The sequence below is a fragment of the Trichoplusia ni genome, chromosome 13 (assembly GCF_003590095.1).
Source record: "Trichoplusia ni isolate ovarian cell line Hi5 chromosome 13, tn1, whole genome shotgun sequence".
Classification (NCBI taxonomy): Eukaryota; Metazoa; Arthropoda; class Insecta; order Lepidoptera; family Noctuidae; genus Trichoplusia; species Trichoplusia ni.
Genome location: NC_039490.1, coordinates 2,329,996 through 2,344,947, shown reverse-complemented (window position 1 = coordinate 2,344,947; position 14,952 = coordinate 2,329,996). Strand labels below are relative to the sequence as shown.

At 35.6% G+C, this 14,952-nt stretch overlaps 2 protein-coding genes across 4 annotated transcripts; one reads left to right on the top strand and one right to left on the bottom strand.

The window, feature by feature from the left end:
- The first annotated feature begins 10,123 nt into the window (after window positions 1-10,123).
- Window positions 10,124-11,780, top strand: LOC113499945. 2 transcript variants are annotated; one of them, XM_026880554.1, is made up of 5 exons: window positions 10,124-10,154; window positions 10,272-10,465; window positions 10,556-10,750; window positions 10,845-10,986; window positions 11,273-11,780. In XM_026880554.1, the coding sequence occupies exons 2-5, from the start codon at window positions 10,277-10,279 to the stop codon at window positions 11,530-11,532; spliced, it is 786 nt and encodes a 261-aa protein (XP_026736355.1). In that variant the 5' UTR covers window positions 10,124-10,154; window positions 10,272-10,276; the 3' UTR covers window positions 11,533-11,780. The 2 variants fall into 2 exon arrangements, with proteins under 2 accessions (XP_026736355.1, XP_026736354.1); XM_026880553.1 differs by lacking the exon at window positions 10,124-10,154 and having other exon boundaries at window positions 10,167-10,465.
- Window positions 11,781-11,987: 207 nt separating this feature from the next.
- LOC113499944 (putative nuclease HARBI1) lies at window positions 11,988-14,408 on the bottom strand. 2 transcript variants are annotated; one of them, XM_026880551.1, is made up of 5 exons: window positions 13,105-14,408; window positions 12,812-13,008; window positions 12,572-12,704; window positions 12,346-12,487; window positions 11,988-12,264 (listed from the first exon to the last, which is right to left on the bottom strand). In XM_026880551.1, exons 1-5 carry the CDS (start codon window positions 13,339-13,341, stop codon window positions 12,158-12,160), a joined length of 816 nt encoding a protein of 271 aa, XP_026736352.1. In that variant the 5' UTR covers window positions 13,342-14,408; the 3' UTR covers window positions 11,988-12,157. The 2 variants fall into 2 exon arrangements, with proteins under 2 accessions (XP_026736352.1, XP_026736351.1); XM_026880550.1 differs by having other exon boundaries at window positions 12,346-12,704.
- Window positions 14,409-14,952: the final 544 nt, after the last annotated feature.

Here is a 14,952-nt window from a genome sequence, read left to right as displayed (position 1 = left end):
GCTGCAGTCTTCTTGTGGACAGACTTTTCAAACTTTTGTGTTTGGCTCTAAGGATTCTCTACACCATTTTTACCCCATTGAGGGTCCAAATCCACCCATGCTTTGATGGCGGATTACCCATACATCCCAAAAATTCTAGGCTTTTAAAAAATATTTTCATTATTTCAAACATTTGCAGATGTTTTGACGAATTTTTGATATTCGTTGAGAATTTTTTTCCACGTCTAAGGTCTCATGTGGACGCGTTTACACCATCAAACAGTTCGTCCATATTTGTGATCAAATTGGCCGTTGCCAATGCTTCAGTCAACATGTTCACTGAAAACCACAATAAACAAATTATATCAATATGGGCAAAGTTACTGCGCCTTTGCTCAGATAAGTATACATTAAATATACAAGATTTTCTTTATCTTTTTAACAAACGTTTAATATATTGTTTCTGAGCTTTTAAATGACAAAACCATGGGGCTATTTACTTGCTCAACACTAGGTAATAATTAAAAATGCAATATACTACAACATGGTTTTACTCTTTAATATTGTTAATACCATTGCAACTAACATGTAAGATGTTATCATATATATAGTTCATAAGTATCATGTATAATCAAAGTGAATAAATGAGAGGGATTTTGACTGTAAAAAGTTTCTTACCTGATGCTATTTTGGTATATATTCCTGCTGCAACTGAGTGGCTTAAGACTTGCGCTGTAAGCTTTACCTTCATTTTTTGTTTCGAATTAGGGTCCAGGTGGTCTTTACTTAAAGATGGAGCAAATGCAAAATTGGGATTATTGTTATCCAATTCGTAAAATTGCCTGATGTGGCGCCATTTAGCGATTCCTGTAAAGTAATTATTGAATTACTAATTTTAAAAACATAAAATATTAGGCTCTACATGTGCATATTACTAAACAATTATTTTTCTAATTCTAAATAACAAATGACGTACCAACTCCTTGTGTGTTGTCTGATGTTACATTGGCCCTAAACTGTACATTATATTTAATAAATAAATTTCGTAAGCACTTCAGCAAGTGTGGTGGGTCAAATAATGTGACAATTTTGTGACTGTTCACTTCAATGTAAGGATTCTCTACGGAAGCTCCTAAAAGACATAGATCTCTTTTGTTGACACCATCCAAGTCACAAACTGAAGCGCATGTATTAATTGCAGCATCAAAGCAGCAATTAATATATTAGCCGCCTTCGGGTTTCATTTTTTTCTTAAGGATATTTCATCCCATAGCAATATGTAGGTAGGTAGGCCCTCGTTCAGATGGCAAAAAGTGTTTGTTGTGTTTTTGAACACTTTAAGTATTGTTTTGTTTGTCCCCACATTCATTTTATAATTTGCTCAAAAGGGATTTCGATGTGCTGGGTGCTGGTAAACAAAGCATTCTCCTCAACAGTTTGTAGCTTGTTGGTGACCTTTTGTAGAGCCTCTATGCTATTATTTTAGCCTCCATGTTCCACCTGCGTCCAGGTTTCTACCTCTTAAAATTCTGCAGATCTCCTTGTTGACTAATTTTTTTATTGCATATTTTTTTGACTGTTTCATTTTTGCAAATAACATTTAACAATGCTTCATTTTTTAAATGTTTTACAGTTTTTTGTAATCTATACACTTTTTACAGTTTACGTAGCAACATTTTGCTTTTTTATCAACTTCTTGTTTAGAAGCCCTGCACACAAACATTCCCGACTTTTCTGCAGTGCTAACGTTTGCATTAAGTTCTCTTAAAGGATAAATTCTAGATGGGCTAGCAATAGGTTCAAACCTGGCAGGTTGATCTGACAGATTAGAAATTGTTATTTCCTGAAAATGAATGGTTGATTCAAATCCTCAATTTATTTTTAAAATAAGTCATAGTTAAGGTAAGCCCCCTATGAGGGCTCTATCTCACTAGGGCACCAGAGTGATGGCCACCAGTCTCTCCACCACAGCATCGTATACATATTAGCTAAAGCAGTCCCCTGTGGTGACGAACATAAAGACAAGCCCCACCTCATCTTTTCCCATGGGTGTTGTAATAGGCGACTAAGGGATTCACTAGAGAATGGGCAGCAGTATTCTCTTTAACAACCTACTGCGATTGCCAACCCACCTGCCAAGCGTGGAGATTATGGTAAACCCCTTCTTGGGAGAGGCCTATGTCCAGCAGTTCGTTCGATTTGACACACTCACACAAACTAGCAGTGCTACAAGACTGATAAGGCATTTCATCTACTCAGTATACAGCAGATATCTGTGTTTTTCAATTAATGCGATTATAGTAAATTGAGGTACTGCTTAAGCTTATATTCTCCGGTTTCTGATTTGTAGGATAAGCAAATACATAAGCAATATTTGAGTCCAAGTACTTACACCAAATTCTCAAATTAGAAACCAGAATTAAGTTTACTGTGATCATGGTGTCCTAATGAGATAGGGCCCTAAGAAAATTGGTATGATTCAATTTAACTTGATGATGTGGTTTAAATACACTTTTCAAGTGTTAATTAATTATACTAACCTAATGGCATTGAACATCAGGTACAGCTGTTCTGTACAATTTCTTCTCAACGAAGCATGTGCTTCTAAAATATTTGATTATTTTGTATAAATCATGTAATTAAATGAATTAGGATCAATTTCTTACTGAAGCAAATCAGTCGTGAACCTAGTACGATTTTTAAATAGTTTAGATTTAGATTTTTTTATTACATATCCTGCTACATATTTCTTCGCTTCCGCATGCAAAATCAAATTACTAGAAATAATTTGACTCATTGTTGAAATTAAGTAATCAACTTCACATGCAAATCAAGAAAATCTAAATCATCTGATTTTTCCATTAATAATAATTTCATTGATTTCAATGGTCTATAATCATCTTCTTCACAATTCGCATTAATTGAATGAACTGAATTAAGATTATTAATCAACAATGTTTTATAAGTATTTATAAATTGCATGCAAGTTGGATTAGTATTTCTTATTCCATTGCTTCTGAAACAGCAAAAGAAATTCTCTTGATTCTTCTTGATTAAAATTTCGCATTTCTATAAAAGTGTTTATATTGTTGATCCAGTTCTGGACAGAGGGAGCTTTTCTCGTATTTAACTGAATGAGACCCATATTGATTTTTTTTTTTTCAAATTCTATTGATTTTAAAACAGGTTTAATTTCTGCCCAGAACTGGAAATGTGGTGATTTAAGACATCCCCCTTGAGAATTTTTGCTGTATCACGATATGAGTGGCCATTAAATGAATCAAATAATTTATCAAAAATCAGCAATAAATCAGCAGTGTCTTCACTCTCTGCTGGTAATATGTTGCGTTCTGAAACAAAAAAAATATATACATATATTGTCCCGGTAGTAAGTTTACGTCTACGCTACTGTATCCTACCTAACCTAGGCAGAAGTATTTCCTAGGAGGATATTAAATAAAAGTAGGTAGCCAGTAAATCGGACATTTAATTAATTTAAAAATAAATTCAACTAGGTCGGTAGATAGGGTCGGTATAAAAGTTGAGTTAGAGCCTATACAGCGATTAACCTCCTCACTTTCCTTAGCACTCCCCTGACGTCACTAGCCGCTACAGGAGACGAAGGCTCGCGCGTTGATCGCCAGATCCAGATGCTGGTGTAGGGTGTGAGGTTGATGCGCAATACGCGAAACATTACACACTGGCCGTAGACGGTGAGCACCCACAGCACCGCCAAGTAGGAAAGCACTAAATATGTACACTTGAGAGCAATAAAATCGCACACCTTGAATATTACTAAATAAGGCAGTTTTTTTCGTGAATCTGAACAAAATATTAAAAAAAAACACATATTATTTGAAAGCCTACCTAATTACCTTTCTAATGATATCAAATACAGTGTAAAAAAATACCCATAAGAGGTTTTAGGGCACAAAACCCCAGAAACGGGTAAAATTACCCAATTTTGCTTGAAGAATAATGAAAATCAAACTCAAAATTCTTAATCAAATTGTTTATTAATAAGGTGTATTCCCTCCCCTAGCCTTAATTACAGCTCTTAATCGATTTTTCATAGACCTTATTAATTTTATAATGAAATCTTGTGGTACAGCGTTCCACTCCTCTTCAATGGTATGTTGAAGATCTCGGAGGCTCGTAGGAGCAGGGTTTCTTTCTCGAACTCTTCTTTTTAGCTCATCCCAGACATGCTCAATCGGATTGAGATCAGGACTACGAGCTGGCCACTCCATAGTGGTGATTCCAACATCTTCCATGTGCATTAGGAGAAAATTTTCTCCCATAAGCCACGCAAGCGGCCTCACATGTTCTTCAAGCACTTCTTCGACGTATCGTGCAGCCGTCAGACCCTTCGATCTCGGGCCGGTATTCGCCCCAGTAATGAATACAATGTCAGTTTTAGTGTCCAACATTATGCCACCCCAAAACATACACGATCCACCGCCAAAAGCCACGCGTTCACTTATGCAGCATTGTGAAAATCTCTCTGATGACCTTCGGTAGACCCTTGAGCGTCCATCATGACCATATAAAGTCATTCTGCACTCATCAGAGAACATAAATGACCGCCATTGGTCATACGTCCAATTTAAATGTTCCCTTGCAAATCGCAGTCGGGCTTGTCGGTGAGCTGTGGTCAATTTGGGACCATTTGCTGGGCGATGTGAAGTCAGTCCTGCTTCACCAAGTCTTCTTCTGACTGCCCACCGACTTATACTGACATTGCGGACTTCTCGAAGCTCTTGTCCCAGTTGAACCGCATTCAGTTGCCGATTTCTTAAAGACCTCGACACAAGAAAGCGGTCATCACGCTCTGAAGTTCTGCGTCGCCGGCCAGATCCTGGTCGCCGAACGTAGCCACCGGTCTCTTGAAACCTCTGGTACACACGACGAACAGAGTAGCGGCTCAAATTAAGTCGTCGACCAACTTCACTTTGATTATGGCCTGCATCTAGCAAGGCAATAACTTGAGCGGCTTCTGCAGGCGTGGTATCCATATTTTTCAGTACGCTTTCAGTAGAGATGTTATCACGTTGACCTACGGTATGCAACTGATTAAAAATCCAAGAACACCAACCCTTTTATACTGCGGGTAAGGGGTGCTAGTAGTGACAATGCTAACGGGTGAATTTGGCTAATTTGGCGTATGGCTGGTTTCTGTAAGTTTCGTGAAGGTCAATGATTTTAATTTTGTGTTTTTTTAAAGCTAAGTTTGTATTGTTTAATTTTGCCTAATGATTTGCAGTCAATATCTTTAGATTTAAGAAAAAAAACAGTAATAAACGAATTTACAGGGGGTGTGCGATTTTATTGCTCTCAAGTGTAGATGTGTTGCTGTGGATGTTCACTATCAGATACGGAGATGACAATAATTTCGGTTAGGTATTTAGCCGTTAATTTAAACATTTGTATTTCTAACATCACTAAAATTCAAATAAGCTGTATATAAAGCACACATAAAAAGCGGTAATACGATTATAGAAATAAAACAGGTAATGAGCGTCTAATAGAATATAGATAAGCGCTAACACAAAGGAAGGAAAAACTATTTAAGCAAAGCGAAAGAAACCGCTATGGTTTGCTTAACTACAGGTTAATTTAAAATTGTGCAACACTTACCCAGTCGGGGTTCAATTCACACACACAGAATATGTTTGCAGATATTAAATTGCTAGATAAGCAGTTAATTTGTCGAGGGAACGGTAGGGACGTCCTTAAGAAGTTTTTTATCGCGATTACGAACGTTACTCGTATTAGGGATAGCGAAGAAAAAGTGACGTGCGCTCGCCTCAATAACTAGAATCGTTCTGCCGGCGGCGACGTGGACGGTGGAAGTGTCGCTATGGACCTTGCACCCGCGCAGAGAACAAAAGAACTCGTTCTCGATGTCTAAAATGCCGCGTTCATTAATAGATTATATTTCAATATTGTAAATAGTTTTCTCTTTTTTATGTAAATATTCTGATTGTAAATAGTATTTTTATGTTTTTTTCTTTTATTGTTATTATTTTATTATTAAAAATTAAGACATGTAAAATTAATGTTACAAAATACATCATTAATGTTTGTGGTTATTTATGTTCCTATGTTTGCATAAGATAGGATATATATGTATTCACAAGAAGAAAAATATATGTATGTATGATTTATATGGATAAAAAATAATTAAAATATATTTTTTTCTGCTAAGCAGAGTAACTCTAAATATACCTACTTGCGAGGAATTTCATGACTGCAGATACTCGTTGGCTAAATACGTCCATATCACTCAGTTCAGCGATAATAGACAATTTAAATAAAAAGTTGATATTCGATACCCTTGGTCGCGTTTTCAAGTCCTGTGATCACCAATGTCACAATGTCGCAGTGATTTTTTTAATTTTGTGATCTTTATTAAATATGCTGTTAATCGCAACTACAAATTAATGCAAAAACATCGTTAATTTAATAAAATAAGTTAAGTTTTAGTGAGTAATCGTTAAAAAAAATAGTTAGTTAACTTTGACACTTCATATTGAAAAAAAAATGTACTACACTACCCTTGGCAAGTTATTTCAAAAGATGGCGCATTTAATCAAGATTTTAAAATGGTGCAACACTTGCCACTTTTCTTGCCTTTATAAATTTTATTTCTTATTTTTTTCAAATTGAGCTCATTTTGAACAACTCAACATTAGGAATTTTTGTTACTAAAATTTGTTATTTTTTGTTTCTGGTCTGAAATAAAATTATTATTTTTAGTAAAGAGGTAATTGAGTCAGTTAATAACCAATTTTTATTGGAAATAACATAATAGGTAATTATAATTTAAAAAAAACAATGAACGAACCATCGTAAAACTTTTTATTTTTTCTATTCTCCTTAAACTAAAGTAAATGTTCGAATTGTCTTCCTCCGGCACGAATACAGGCTCTGCAACGCCTTACAAAAGAACTTTTCACCAGTCGTGCAAAATTCCTTGCATTTATTTCTTCTGACGCTGCATCAATTTTCTGGCGAAGTTCTGATAGAATTTGTATAGGTTTCGAATAGACTTTTTCTTCTATGCATCCCCAGTAAAAAAAATCAACTGGATTTAGATCGGGGGAACGAGGAGGCCATAAAATTTAACCACTGCGTCCGATCCATCTGTCAGGATATTCTTCGTTCAAATAATCTCTTACAGCCCGAGCATAGTGCGCGGGACAACCACCTTGCTGAAACCACATTTCTCTGTAGATACTAAGCGGTACGTCTTCAAACAAATTTGACAAATCGTTTTGAAGAAAATGCAAATAGGTGGCGCCATCTAAATTTTGAGTTAGATCACATTTTCCAATTATTCGTCCGTTTAAAATTCCAGTCCAAATGTTTACTTTGAATTGGTATTGGGATCGGCCTTCACGTATTAAATGCGGATTTTCGACGTGCCATTCATGAAGGTTGTGTAAGTTTAAATACCCGTCTCTTTTAAATGTTGATTCGTCGGTCCATAAAATTTTATTTAGGAATTCCGGATCTTCACGATATTTTGCTAACATTGTCCTGCAGAAATCAATTCTAGGTGCGTAATCTCGTGGTAACAAACTCTGGACGCGTTGCACAATGCGCTCAATTTGAAAAAAAGTAAGAAATATTTTTTTAAAGGCAAGAAAAGTAGCAAGTGTTGCACCATTTTAAAATCTTGATTAAATGCGCAATCTTTTGAAATAACTTGCCAAGGGTAGTGTAGTACATTTTTTTTTCAATATGAAGTGTCAAAGCTGGCTAACAATATTTTTGTGAACGATTACTCACTAAAACTTAACTTATTTATTAAATTAATGATGTTTTTTGCATTAATTTGTAGTTGCGATTAACAGCATATTTAATGAAGATCACAAAATCCAAAAAATCACTGCGAAATTGTGACATTGGTGATCACAGGACTTGAAAACGCGACCAAGGGTGTCGAATTTCAACTTTAAAAAAAAAACTATTATCGCTGAACTGAGTGATATGGATTTTTTTTATTATTTTTCCCAATACTGGTATAACTTGGCTTTTCATCCGGTCTCAGATTATCGTTGAGTTTTGGGACACCCTGTAGAAATTATTGTAGCACCATGCCTTCTCTTTCTAAAACAATCATCAAAATTAATTACAGCATTATGGTTTCTGAGAAAATCATCAAAATAGAAGGCTTAGCCCTTTGTCACAACTCCCCTATCACTGAGATAAGTTGTGACAGGTACAGAGGTAAGTTGTGACAGCTTTGTATTTAATCTGTTTGTGTAATAAAAATATAATTAAATGTATTATTAATATAAATAAAACAAATTGTTTACTGCAAAAAGTAATCAAATCATCTCTTCGTATATTAATTACCAACAAAAATAACATAAAACATTCTCCTAACAAGTTTTATATAAAGTATTATATCTTATATGTAATTATGGCATCGCTTTGAGATCAATCACGTTATAATCAGTCGGAAATCTTAATCTAATCTGATAAGCAATTATGGCAAACGTATTGCAGCTCGCCTCCAGTACAATCGTCGTGCGACCAACCTTTACATTCTAGGCATTGCACCCACTTCTCTCTAGCCCTGCTCCTTGAATAGGCCTCAAAGCAAACCAAGCAAAAACAATCATTTTCTGTTTCTTCTTCATCATTGCCTGTTCTCTTCTTATAATTAATCTTTTTGTTTTTTTAGGTAACTTCTTATCGTCACTTAAGACACGTTTTTTTGCATTTTTTAACTTTCTATTAGCTTCTATAGCAGCTATTTCGTCTTTAGTAGGGGTGTCAGTAAGTACTGCAGATTTAACTTTGCGTCTGTTCCGTTGGTTGCTTTTTCTTGGTGGAGCTTTTGGCAACGGCCTCACTTGTTCTGGTGAGAACACATTAGATACAGTAGCGAGAGGGCTGTGGGTTGTAAGCGCAGAAGCAACAGGCTCATTAGATTTAGTGTTCTGGCCTAGGCTTAAGGCTGAAGAAGTGGATGCAACGGGTTCATTAGGATTATTGTTCACAACTGAGGAATTACAAGACGGCATTGATTGTTCTATAGATGCACCAGGAGAAATGTCTCTTGTTGCAATGTTATCAACTGTCCCAAAGGTGAGATTTGGAGATATTGTTCTTTCTGGTGCACAATCCACAACTTCTGAAACGGTTTGCTCTAGTTCTGGGTTGGGACGATCAGTGACTTGACTTGGCATGAAATCGGCTTCTCCGAATATGTTCGTGTTAACCGGCCATGTTCCAGTTGCAGCAAAACCAGCACTGATATTCCTTGCAGTGATAGCTACATCAAATGCAGATTTCGTTATAGATGGGATATCATAGATTGTCATGACTCTGCCGGCATTGGTTCGCATCCAATTATCACAAGCCGTATTAATTGCTTTTTTAGGGGTCCAAAAATAGCACGATCCAATGGCTGTAGCTTGTGTGTACAGTGTGGGGGAAATGTAAGAACTATGCCATTGTCTCTGCAGAATTCTATGTTTTTTAGAGCTGTATGCGAGGCATGATTATCCAAGAGCAACAGAGCTCTTTGCTCTTCTGATGGTCTCACATGGTTTTTAAAATGCTCAAGGAAGAAATAAAAATCATCTTCTTGCATCCATCCTGGGGGCTTACTCTTCAAGCTAATTTTAATTCCAATCCAAAACCAATGCGATTCCAATGTCAATTTTGCAGTCACGTGATCCGGTACTCTTGAATACAATATTGTCAGCATTGGATTGAAATCGGGATTGCCCCGAGATTGTTTTGTTAGAAGTGAAGTGAGCTACGTTGCGGCCCGCTCGAGTGTTGTTCAAGTCTTGACGATTAACCGGTAATAGGTCTTTAAAATGCTATATCTTTTTAATAACAAAACTGATTTATAATATGTGATATAAATAATTGTTAATTTAAATAATTTTAATGTTTCCAATGCATTGGGTGTAAAAAAAAAAATTATTAAATCAACCACGGCTTTGGCTGTATGCGGAAGAATCGTTGCCTACACTGTTTAAAAAATGTCAAGTGGCGCGTAAAGTTACCAAATTTTAGTTTGATGTGGTTCTGTGAGTGGAGTGCGAGTTAGTTGGAACATTAAAATTGCATTAAGTTCCTTTTATTATTAAAATAATTTGTGTCCGTTAAGTTACTTAAATAGATAAAAGTAAAGTTTTAAAGAAGTGGTAAGTAAACATACAATTTTACTGTATTGCTGTATAGATAAACGTTTTTAATTATTCATCAGTAAAATATTGTAATTATTACCTGATACATGGTTAATAAAAGTATTCCAATTTTAGCTAAAATGACGAATCGACCAACGTATTCTCAAATAGAATGTTTGGTGGAATTCCTGGAGCAAAATCCAGGCATAGCCAAAGGCTTGCTTCGGACCAGTCAAGCCAAATTGGAAACGAAGCGAAAATGGGCAAGCTTGGCAACCTCCTTGAATTCTATTGGAGGTGCTAATAAAGATGGTCAAGGCTGGGCTAAAGTATTAAAAAATCAATTAGACATTAGAATCACTATTATCAGGCAGTAATTAAATAGCAAGTAATTTCATTAACATTAATGCATGTTTTAGTATTGGGCTGAGAAGAAATGTGGTTTGAAGAAACAGTGCGCACAACTCTCATCTTCAATGAGGCGCACTGGTGGTGGGACAGCAGACAACTTGCCAACATTGTCTGCTCTAGATAAAAGGTTGGTGGCAGTGATGGGTGGACAAGAGTTTGCGACTGGCAACTCAAGCTTGGCAGTCAATCCATTTCCTGAATTGGTATGTCTATAAAATTTAAGACAACTGTGATATTTATTTAATACATTATATTTTATTTATGAAATAACAACAACATATCATTTTATTATTTCAGCCGAGATCTGTTGGTACAGAACCACAGGTTGTTGAAGAAGAGGTAAGCCACCATGACGTCATGGAAATGCAGTTCGAGCAACCGGTGCATGTTTCCCCTATACTTGGCACATCACATAGTGAAATAATACCAGAAACCATAAGTAAGTCTTGACGCGATATGATTCTAGTGCTAATTTTGTATTTTTCTTTCCTATTCAAAGAGTATACTAAAATAAACCTTTGCATAGTTGTGATTTGTATTCAAGCAAAGGATACACTCCAAATACCTTTAGTCAGTCACGTAACCCAACTTAAGTGTGTAACATTTAAAGTGGTTTGGCACTTATCACGTTACGAGCTATGGCATAAGGACTTGTTTTTTGTAACAACAGTTTGACACTACTTGAGTAAATTTATGGAGATTCTATTTTTTTATATATATTTCAGTACCTGTGACCACGCCACTACAGATTACGCCTCCGTTGAGTAACAATCCTCCACGACGGCGACGCCGGTCTTTAACTCAGAGGCAGGATACAGTGACGATGGAACGGTTTGCCATGATGGAAGAGCGACGGATTGAAGCCGAAACGACAACAGCCCAAGCATTAGTTCAACTGTCACAACAAATTGGCAACATTGCAAGGGCTTTAACATCTATAGCTACAGCAATTTCAGACGTAGCCAGAAAAATGCTAGACCCTTAAGAAAGGCATCTTAACAATTTTTTTTTCAGCAAAGACCTCCCTTAGATTTTTTTTTATGTATTAAACCGTAAAAATACTAGTTAAACATGCTAATTAAATGAAGATTCCCAATATGTTCGTAATCAAGCAAAATGTTCATAAAAAATAAACAAAAAGTTCTTCCTAAAACGCTGTCAGCTGTTGTCTCTAAAATAAATGTATAAGGTATAGATTAGGTTATAGTAGGTAATTAAAAGATTTATTTTATTAATGGTTGTTTTCTTAGAAATTGATAATTTATTTCTTGAAGAACAACATTTACAATAATGTCTTACATTCTAAAAAGTTCTTATTTTACCTATTTAATAATGTTTTGCAAAAAAATATCAATTGTTATTAAAAGTAGGACACTACGGAAATATAAATAATTATTGTTAATGCTGCATATATTATATAGTATAGCATATATTTTAATCTTATGTTATTTTAATACTACCATGCAAAAATAGTTTGAAACAATGCTTTTACACCTATAATAATATATTATAAACCTACCTACTTAGCTTTCTACCACTTCACCTTTATAAGGTACGATGAGAACCTTATAAAGTTTTAGGCTACCTTCTGCTTGCCCACAACTGCTGAACTAAAACATTTCGCAGTGTAACTTGGTGTAATATTCCTCAGGGGACCCTTGATGAGCATCTACTATAGGTGTCATCATGTATTCCCTCTGGGCATACCCGGAATCACCTGCAAAGTAAAATAAATTAAAATGTATTCACAATCAACAAAACTACAATCTCAGATTAACTATTTAAATAATTTACTTGCCTAGTAAAAATACAGTTTCCCCATTATTATTTAATTCAATTAAATGTTGTTTCACAGGATGCTGATTCCAGACGAAACTATCATGTGATGCTCCTCCAAATGAAGCGTCTACTGACAGTATTCTTAAGTCTGAATCAGCTATCTGAAAATATATAAAACAAAGATATTTAACTAATTTCATAAGCAATGAATTACAATTCAGTAATAACCAAAAATATTGACTAACAATCATAACATTTCTTGAATGAAAATGTTTGCGATTAAAAAATCTCTCTTCATTTTCTGATGGTCTAATTATGGCTATATGAGTGCCATCAATGCATCCTATAACAGATGGTATACTGAATTTTTCAAAAAATCTGAAACAAGACATGTTACATAGTTACTGCTATTGTAAAATCAATGCACATTGAACATAAAACATTATTAAGTTCAATAAATGAGTTGGGTATTTCTCATTACCTACCTCAGTTTTACAGCATCTCTTTCACGACGAGTTTGAGGAAACTTGATCCATTTCCTTTGTATTAAGGGATGGTTAAGAGCTGCTGTTACCTCTCGAATAGAACGAGAAGTAGATTGCTGACTCATTAGGGTCCCATAACTGCCTCCAACTAGCCTTTGGTAACTCCCAGTAGCATAAAAGGACAATGCCACTAAAACCTATGAGAAATAAGTACTTATTAAGCTATTGATCTTGTAAACAAATGTCATGATAACATTGCTAGGTCATGCATCAAATGGAACTTATTTACTTACCTTATATTTTGGTAATAAATCACTTCTTCTCTTAGGGGATTGCATAAAAGGCTTTATGTTTTCGAATATTTCGTGAAACAAATCCTTGCTCACCCTATAATTGGCTTTAAACTCGTTTTCATTCATCGAAAACGCTTTCTCCGTATAACGCATCATCCGACGCTCATCTCGTCTTTGTTTCAGTTGTTTTTTATGGGAATTTAACGAAACACTGTACATTACCGCTAATCGTGCCATATTAAACACTTTTTATCGAAAGAAAACCACGTAAAACACAAAACAATTTCTTAAAAGTTACTCTTTAGTAATTGGAAAAATCACAATCAACAATCAATCCCACCGTAATATTGGCGCAATAAGCAGCTGTCAAAATAAACTCAAGAGTACCGTTTAGCGCCCAATCCGATTTCAATTAGTTCCCCATAATGAACACGCAATTTCAAACCAATGTGGCGCTAGCATCGAACTCAAGAGTGCGAAACGTCACAATTCCAATGTCGACCGATCGGAATTGAAATCAAGAGTAAGCCCCCTGACCCATTAGCTGTACCGACTGAACCGGTCGGGCCGTCCCGTATAAAATGCTCTTGGAATCGTTTACGTGGAAAAATGAACATAGGTGGTATGTAATTACCAATTGCATTTCCAGCTAAAGCTAGTGTGACCAATGTTCCCCTTTCTGCTGATGTCATGGCACTGACCTGTTTTTCTCCGCGTCGCGCAATTATTCTATCAGGTTTTTGGACGGTAGTTATCCCAGTCTCGTCGACATTCCAAATGTCTTTTGCGTAAAGTTTATATTTGCCTAAAACATCTGTGTAATTATTAAAAAAAGTGGTCACATTTGTTTTATTAAAGCTTGTAGCGCGGGCTATGCTAGGAGGTTGAGGCAATCTTAAAGATAAATTACGATGCCGTTGCATAAATAGCCTGAGCCACACTTCTCCTGCCTTTTCATTTTCTTCCCAAGACTTTGGAATTTTTTTATTATATTTTTTGGCTAACTGAAATGCAATAACTCGAGTTTCTTTTCTTGTTAACCCATAATTAGATGCTGCACATATAAGCAAATATTAGCTTAATATATTCTCTTCGTCTTCTGTAAAAACTGTTGGACTGGTATAGCCCATAGATGAAGCATCCCCTACTGGGTTGCTTGATAAGCCTCTTTCTTCTTAATATATCTTGACAAAGACATGTAGTTTAGATTGTAAGAAGATGCTGCATCTCTTAGACTTTAACCTCTTAAAGTAACCTCTTCGAAGGCTAGGTCGTATATTTCGACACTAGCAGTGCCTTTATCGGTCTTCCGTACATACTTATTAGGCATTCTGAAACAAAAAGTTGTCATTCAGCATGCAACATACCACAACACAAGCACGCATTAAAAAAATAATAATAAAGGTTTTTTTAGTTCTAGCATTTATTGCGAATTATACCTAAAAGTTTTCACCTTGATTTACTAATGCACAAGCGCACATGCAGACATTGTACCTACAGGCAATAATGTTAAAATAACCCAAAAGAAAAAAATAAGTGGCGTGGGAGAGTTGTGACAGGCTGTCACAACTCTCCTATGTTGTCAAAAATACGACTTCGTCGGAATAATAATTCGTATTTTTAAACACGTTGCAAACACGAAAGATTTATGCAACGTTTTGAGGCTTGAATAACCGCACAACTTTAGAAAAAAAAAGCATAACAACGCACATGTAATAGTACAAGATATAAATTGTATCAAATTTTTGAAGAAAAACTTACTTTTTGAAATTTTTCGCACGTCGACGTCGTAACTACACAACCGCTTCTCGTGCGCCGCCGGCGGGTACTGAATGACGTAGCGCGTCG

Bases quoted from the DNA above. Each gene is read 5' to 3' on its own strand.
- LOC113499945 (XM_026880553.1), top strand. From the start codon at position 10,244: ATGGTTAATAAAAGTATTCCAATTTTAGCTAAAATGACGAATCGACCA. The intron at 10,466-10,555 runs GTATTAAAAAAT...TGCATGTTTTAG, and splicing joins ATGGTCAAGGCTGGGCTAAA to TATTGGGCTGAGAAGAAATG. The intron at 10,751-10,844 runs GTATGTCTATAA...TTATTATTTCAG, and splicing joins TCAATCCATTTCCTGAATTG to CCGAGATCTGTTGGTACAGA.
- LOC113499944 (XM_026880550.1), bottom strand. From the start codon at position 13,341: ATGGCACGATTAGCGGTAATGTACAGTGTTTCGTTAAATTCCCATAAA. The intron at 13,009-13,104 runs GTAAGTAAATAA...TATTTCTCATAG, and splicing joins ATTTATTACCAAAATATAAG to GTTTTAGTGGCATTGTCCTT. The intron at 12,705-12,811 runs GTAGGTAATGAG...GTCTTGTTTCAG, and splicing joins AGAGATGCTGTAAAACTGAG to ATTTTTTGAAAAATTCAGTA.